This window comes from Engraulis encrasicolus, chromosome 24 (assembly GCF_034702125.1).
Source record: "Engraulis encrasicolus isolate BLACKSEA-1 chromosome 24, IST_EnEncr_1.0, whole genome shotgun sequence".
In the NCBI taxonomy this organism is placed as follows: domain Eukaryota; kingdom Metazoa; phylum Chordata; class Actinopteri; order Clupeiformes; family Engraulidae; genus Engraulis; species Engraulis encrasicolus.
Genome location: NC_085880.1, coordinates 14295871 through 14303876, shown reverse-complemented (window position 1 = coordinate 14303876; position 8006 = coordinate 14295871). Strand labels below are relative to the sequence as shown.

The following is an 8006-nucleotide window of genomic DNA, read 5'->3' as shown; positions in this document are numbered from 1 at the left end:
AATGTTAACTTAAACCTGTACAATGTTATCGAAAAACAAACTCAAAGCTTTAAATAGAAAAAAAATAGAATTTAAAAAACTTAAATGAACATGGTTGCAGAAATATGCACATTGCACACCCTTCTAATACATTGTTGCAGCCCTTTTGGCTTTTATTACATAACGTTTTCCCACATGCATGTGGGAGATTTTGTAGTCTTTTTTGCTAAATGTACTCCAAGGTTGAACTTCTTGGACATACAGTTAGTCCCAGAAATATTTGGACAGCAACACAATTTTCCGCCTTTTGGCTCTAATCCCCACCAACAAATTTGTTTATCGTAGTCTCATCAGAGACAAACAAACAAAGGATATGGATTGCTGGAAGCATGTCCTGTGATCTGATGACACCAAGATAAACAAATTGGCTTTAGATGGTGTCAAGCATGTGTGATGGTAAAAGTGATTTGTATTAAGAAAAGTACCCCATGCTTAAAGTCAATCATGGTAATGGGACTCACATGTTTTGGGACTGCATGAATGGCATCAACGTTGGGAAGTTAAATTTCACTGCTGTAAAATAAACATGCATGTCAACATGTACTGTGACTACTGAACCAGATCATGATCCTCTCTATGGGTTTTTAACACAGTCATGTTCTCACTTTTGCACCAGTGTAATTTCACAAAAATGGAAAAATATGTATTTAAATTATATTTCTAACCACAGTTTTCTGTTGTAAGAACATACATTTTGGAAATAACATTTGTGCTTATAGAAATATTGTTCAAAATGTTACTTTTCAACAGGGGTGTACTCATTATTGCAGAGCACTGTAAATGCTAGTCTGTCCAATTCCTTTTGATCCCTCAAAATTATACAATTGTTGTAATTCATACACAGTTCACCTGATAATATTGATGTAAATACAACTTGTTTGTTTAATTTAAAATCCATGGCGATGGTGTATAGAACCAAAAGTTGAAAATTGTGCCTATATCCAAATAATTGTAGGTCTAACAGTAATTCCAAAAGGTATGTTTAGTGCATCACCCAAATATCGCCATACCCAGAGTGAGGTATGGTGGTGGCGCCATCATGCATTGATTCGGGCCTCAGTCAGGGAGGAGGCATTTTATAAGAAGAACTTAATCTTTCACAATGACAATTACCCAATGCACATGCCTAAATCAACAAAAAACATGGGCCTCACCAGAATAAAATTGAGGTTTTGATGTTAACTTTAACCTGTACAATGCTATCGAAAAACAAACTCAAAGTTTTAAACAGAAAAAATTAAATATTCAAAAAACTTGAATGAACATGGCTGCAAAAACAAGCAAATATGCACAAATGCGATAGACGGTTCAGGTTGGCGTGTTATCTTACTTACGTTCATGATGCTATGTTGGTTTTCCAATGGATTTTCAGTGATTGCATCCTGGTCGTAAAAATATACGATAACTCATAGGTAGCGGCAGAGGCTAAGGTCATGGTAGGGCCCGCACCAACAAGCAATTTGGTTTTCATTGATTTGGGATTATTTAGCCTTCAACATCTTATTATCTACAACACTTGAGGAGAGATGAAGCCCATCAAGGTCATGGACTGACGGGAGGGCCCAGGTGTGGCATCCCGCCTACACCTGTGGCCCCACTGCCGCCCATACTTCCTGGCACGCCACAAAACAATTATCAGTCGGGACCATAATCTAGAACATTTTAAGATTTGGAGTCCAATTACTTTTGAGCAGGCAGTGATGCAGTAGTTCCATTGGCAGGTGAGTGGCAAGAGTGATCTGATTGATTGATTGGTCATACTAGCTTCGACCAGTCACATACAGAGGCATTTCATGATTATGATTTAGACCCGCCCTCTGCACATCCCTCGAAGTGGGTATACAAGGTGATTTGGCCAGACTTAACACTCACAGAGAGTTGGAAGTCACGATACCCAGGCTACTGTGAAATACATTTTGTATCTAATATGTTGATTATTGTCATTATTTTAGAAGGAAATGCCCTTGTGGGATGGCATGCATCACATTTAACACATGTACAGTGCACTTCCATAAAGAGTAGGCCTACGCCCCTTTTGAAAAGTAACACTTTAAACAATATTTCAAGAAACTCTGAAGTTATTTTCAAAATGAGACATGGAGATAGTTACATACAACATCCGTGAAGCTTACCAAAAATAATAACTTAATTGACATTACATTTTTCCATTTTTTTAATTAATGTTGGTGCAAAAGTGAAACACCTTCATTGTGGGTCATTGTTTTTTTTTCCAACTTGACAATGACCCTAAGCACACACCTTTGGCCAATGCTGATTTTCTGATTTATGTGAGAGTAATTCAGTAACTAAGTATGTTACCGGATCTGAACTCCTTCGAACATAATGAGAAGTTTGGAAGAGAGAAACTGGGCATCAGCCGGGAGAATACTAACTTCACCAACATAATTTCACATAAGGGGAAATGTGCAATTTAAGTTATATAATTAAACATGCTTTTCTGTTGTAAGCTTTACTGCTGCTACACCAAACTTATTCAATGCACATTTTGAAAATTGAAAATGTGACTTCAAAAAGGTGGTAGCCTACTCCTTATTGATGTGCACTGTAATTCTCAGTAGCCTACTGCTAAATGTTTTTCTCCAATCCTGCAGGTCCACAAAACAATAAACGGCAGTCTGAAACGGTATCAAAGAAGGTCTGGATTATTGGAGACTGCCCGACGTTGATGTTCCTCCAAAGTTACATTGCCAAGGGTGTGAACAAGATGCTCTACTGTAGGCCAGTGGAACATTTGACCTTGGCCAAGGTCATTCAGGAGCTCCTAGATCTCCAGTTCCCCCCGTTCGGCTGGCCAATTCCGGACATGCTGATCCTCCATCTTGGATCATCCTGTGACATCCCACATGGGAACCTGGAGGACACTCTGTTGAAGATCCAGGAGCACCTGGTCATAGTCCGACGGATCTTCCCCCAGTGCGCCCTGGTGTGGTCGGACATCCTGTCAAGTTCATACAGGGAATCAGAAGGCCATCAGCCTGCCCACAGCGCTGATCTGGCCAGTTACCGACACGAGGTCAATCTGAGACTGCGCAATATAGTCAAGGAATTTGGAGGAGCAGCGATTGCCCATGGAAACATTCAGCCAGAGCACTTTGAGTATGGTGGCAGGAGGTTCTTGCCGAAGGGTCAGCAGTTGTTCCAGCAGAACATCATGGAGTTTATGGATGAGTGGAGGTGGGATGAGTTCTCTCTTCCAGGAACTGCAGAACCTACGGGACACACGGATCAACCACTGGCATGGCAGACTGGCAGACAGCCCATGACAGGTACTACAGTATACACTCACAGTCACACAAAACATCAGTCAATCACGCATTGTCAAATTAATTTATTTTGGCACGTAGACATGGCCAAGACGATCTGAAGCCGTTCAAACCGAGCATCAGAATGGGGAATAAAGATGTTTTAACTAACTTTGAACACGGCATGGTTGTTGTTGCCAGATGAGCTTGGTTTACACATTTCAGAAACTGCTGATGTAATGGGATATTGCACAACCATCTCTCGGATTTACAGAGAATGGTCAAAAAAGGGCAAATATCCAGTGAGCCATTCTGTGGGGAAAATGCCTTTATTCCAGAGGTCAGAGGAGAATGGCCAGACTGGATCGGGCTGAAGCAAAGGCAACATTAGCTCAAATAACCACTCGTAACAACCAAGGTATGCATAAGAGCATCTCTGAATTGAATTTTGTTTTGTTGTTGTTGTCGTCCTCAGGCTGTGGTAACCAGGGGGCTGCCCAGAAGGTGGTGTGGATTTGCGGGGAGGCATTTTGCCAAAAGGCCAGAGAGTTGGCAGAGCAAGAGGGCATTCGACTGAGCTGCGGCACTGTTGAGGTGAATGTGGTCTGGAAAATAGCCTGGAAGAGGTACATGACCTTGAAATGCTTCGTGCCCACGCTACTGAGGTCTGAGCCCAGAGTGATCCGCCAACCGGACATGGTCATCTTGTACATGAGCGAATCTGAGATGAGAAAAAACATGGAACAAGTAGTGATTCACATGAAGAGGGAACTGACATTGCTGAACACCATCTTTCCGAAGTGCCTATTGGTGTGGTCTGACATCTTCCCAGGATTGGATTCGACTGGTAGTGGTGTTACAGACTACGTCAACTCCAGAATGCATGCTTTTGTGGCTGAACTGGGAGGAGGAGTTGTTGCCCACAAGAACATTGGGCCAGAACTGTATCAGTCCATGTTAAAAAAGAGTGTTGCTACCAACACAGCAAAGCAAATGGCCAACCACAACATCCAGGACTTTGTGTGGAGGTGGAAGACAGAGGGCAACGCCTTATAGCACACAAAGAACAGGCTATGTAGCCTAGTGAACTAGACCACTGTTTCCCAACCAGGGGTACGTGTACCACTAGGGGTACGCGAGCACACTGCAGGGGGTACTTGGGAAAAGATAAATTTTAACAAATATATGGAGCTTAGTTACATTGGGATGGAGAGAGCGATGTAGAACTTGACTTAGGGGGTACTCATGGCACAACGAAAAGGCTTGGGGGTACACAAAACAAAAAAGGTTGGGAAACACTGAACTAGACCAAACCCTATCCGCAGAATGTGTTTTTAGGAGATAGTTGTAGCTGGGCCATGAATCTGACTTTGCTCTTTCATCTAGTAGAGCTCGCAAGTAGGTGACTTCAATTTGTACGTGGCGTCTCCACAACCCAAACACTCTCCACTGCATTCAACCCAAACGTCCTCCTCTCCTCTCAGCCCAAACCGACCCCTCTATACTTAAGTCATTCACACGGGACTAAGAACTGAGACATTCTCCATTATTATTTCAATTCACCAGAGGTCAAGAGGTAATACTTATCCCGCATGAATAGGGCTTTAAACTCTGCGACATGAATATGGTGAGCACAATGAAGAAGGCCTGAAGTTGGTTCTCATCTTTTTCTTTTTTTCTTTTGAAAGTACCAATAAGCCTAAACCATTACAGTATTACATTTTTGTTGAACCTTCTGCTAAAAGTAGTGTGCCGTACATTTACATTTTTTATATCTGTTTGAGTGGAATTTTGGAGTTGAATGAGGACGAAGAGGGAGGGAAGAAAGCGCCAGAGGGAGGGAAGAAAGAAACGCCAGGAGCTAAGTTCAAAACCACACTCCACCATTTCTGGAAATGTGTTACTTTCCCATCTTCCCTCAAGTTGTGCCGGGCTTAAGCCAGGCTCAAATACAGGACTTTAAAATACTGTAGCGTCCAATTTTGACGTCTGATTGTGCCGCACACATAAAGAGAATCACAGCTGTCAATTTTATCCCTGCTCGTATACAGAGAGGCAATGCCTGATGTTCTATTTTGAGTCGCAAATATCAATCAGTGTTGGACATCTACGATTTGCGATTGCGATCTACGATTCACTCACAATGAGGAAATATTGCCTGACAATCAGCCAGCGCGATTCGCTCTTGAGTGCATCCTCGCCTCCACTTCAGGTGTGCGTTTTCCCTCCTCGTTTTTGTCATCTGCATTTCCGGAAGACAAGCCTGTCCTTTCGTACAGTGCGAGCATTCTGGTCGCACCCGACCTTCAGGTCATGTAGCGAAAAATGGGCGTTACTCGTCCTAGCCAGGCTGGGACACTTCGCTTTAAGAAATACTCATTGTGAGTGAATCGTAATTCCATTCCATGCAGGGTAAGTGACCCTGGTGTGTGGGGTCCCAGCATTGGGAGGAGCATAGATGAGGGGGCACACTGATTGGGAGGGGTGTAAAGGTGTGCTCCTGAAGGGGAAGGCAGTGTGATGGGAGTGACCATCACTAGGGTTGTGGGTGTGCACCATCATGCCATTGAGCCTTGCTCTTTGGTGTTGTGGTTAGAGCCTTGAGTTTGGTAACCTGGAAGGTTCAGGGTTGAAACCCAGCAGCGGGGCAACTATATAACTTCGTTTTTTCGTTTGTTTAGTTGTTTTTATGCAGGCTATGTACAGTATATACAGCTTGAAAGTGACGTCATATCCTGTTTATATTGTTTCTGATATTTTTAGATAATTTTTCTTACCAAACACTAAATGATTTAGCAGGACGTGTTTTTTCACTTTTTTCATGCAGACAACCTCTATATTTTTGCGTGAATCGTCTAATTTTAGTTCCTAAAACAGCGTTTATGTAATCCTTACCCAGCAGATGTAGGCCTAATGACTGGAATCAGAAGATATTGACTCACTACCGTGCAGTGCTGTTAGAAGCTGTTAAGTACAATATTTGTAGCATAGATGGCGTTCAGTATGGCAGACTGGCGCGTATGAACACGAGTGCATTTTGCATGGTCGTGCTCCTCAAATGGCACGGAAAAGCACTTTTGTCAAGTGACAAGGTTTGCGCAGTTTGGAGCACGCATTAACTGACAAAGGAATTGTACACAAACACAATAGATGGTTAAAATCTCTGAGTTATCTTTCTTACTTTTCATGATGCCATGTTGAGTATGGTCTGTACAGAGTATTGGATATGTGTTGACATTGTTTTCTTTTTTTACCTGCTTCAAATTAAAAGTTTAAACAATGAGTAAACATTTCCTTTATTGCAATTTTTTCCCCCACTTACAGCTTTTGCTATCCATTTTTAATATTAATTTAAGTGAATTTTAGAAAATAAGGGTAGCCTATATTTGCCAATTGAATAAATTCTGAAAATATTTCTGCAGTTTTTCTGAATACATCTTACCTTTGAATAATGAATAAGTGAAATTGGCTCTACAACACTCAACAGAATTTCTTGGGTCTGTATTTCTAGAGGATGTACAGCAGCATTTTCTTTTATTTATGACAGTAGTGAAGAGTGGGATAGGAAGCAAGTAGGAGAGCAATGGGGCCCAATCTATCAGTCTATGATATAAAAAATATATATATTTCATAATTTCAGACAGGACATATTAAACATCATCTCATTTGTGCCCTTCATTGATGGTTTGACACCGCAATGACAAGAAGGTTAAGTGGCCCAAACACGTTTCAAAATGGAGTTCACAGTTTCATTATTGCCTGATTATTCTATTGTATCATTTTCATCTGATCATCTTACACATGTCCCCCACCTGATATCCTGTCTATCTCTTCTAGCAGAACGGATAATATGCAACATTGGAGGGATAGGTTAGGTTATGTTTCTAGATTTGTGAAGACCAGATGTTCATGAAGGCAATCGAGCAAACATTTTGTAATACCCCTCTGCATGTTTCATGTTTTCACTGTCCTTTTATTATGACTCCCTGCAATGAACAGTAGTTGTTGTTTCAATTGCACATCTACGAAGATGGCCACTAGTCAAGACATATTTTGTTGTGTGAACATTTCAAAGAGGAACTTTTTGTCCTTTTCCTTCAGATCTTCTCGGGCTCATCTGATTATTATTTTTTTGGCACTGTTGCTTCCTCTGACACCCGGGATGTTTTTTCAGCATTTCAAAACCAGGGGCTACAAATGTCTGGACAATTTACATTTTAATAAGAACACTTCAAGTGTGGGGTAGGCCTAGGCCTATTATGTAATGAGATTGTACTGTACTGTATTGTAGTTGCCTGTGAAAGAGTGTATGCTTGCATCATAAAGTTAAAGGCTATTTCACTGCATCATTGTATTATGTTTTTTCCATTCTGTTTCCCTTCTGTGTTAACCTCAATGGGATCAACTTAATCTAACAATTTCAGTATAAATGCCATTTTGATCAGATTTATTTATTTTATTAAACCTTTCAGGATAAATCCAACCTTTCATGGACTTTGTGCTGTTTCCATTTCTTTTTTATTATTTTTTTGTTTTTGAACTCAATGAATGGTCTGTACTGAGTCAATGCAAAACAAATAACAACATGATGTGTTTGCAGTTAATTTATTTAAGGAAGGAGCCGCAAGATGTACAACATTATCGCCATAAAGTCTAATTTCCATCTTTCATCCCCAGACACAGGTTGATAATGGTCCCTAAAAT

The 8006-nt window shown here is 41.0% G+C and overlaps 1 protein-coding gene across 1 annotated transcript; it reads left to right on the top strand.

Annotated features, from left to right (window-relative positions):
- Positions 1 to 712: 712 nt before the first annotated feature.
- LOC134441212 (uncharacterized) lies at positions 713 to 6129 on the top strand. The gene is made up of 2 exons (XM_063191408.1): positions 713 to 3326; positions 3778 to 6129. Exons 1-2 carry the CDS (start codon positions 2630 to 2632, stop codon positions 4356 to 4358), a joined length of 1278 nt encoding a protein of 425 aa, XP_063047478.1. The 5' UTR covers positions 713 to 2629; the 3' UTR covers positions 4359 to 6129.
- The last annotated feature ends 1877 nt before the right edge of the window (positions 6130 to 8006 follow it).

Bases quoted from the DNA above. Each gene is read 5' to 3' on its own strand.
- LOC134441212 (XM_063191408.1), top strand. From the start codon at position 2,630: ATGTTTTTCTCCAATCCTGCAGGTCCACAAAACAATAAACGGCAGTCT. The intron at 3,327-3,777 runs GTACTACAGTAT...TGTCGTCCTCAG, and splicing joins TGGCAGACAGCCCATGACAG to GCTGTGGTAACCAGGGGGCT.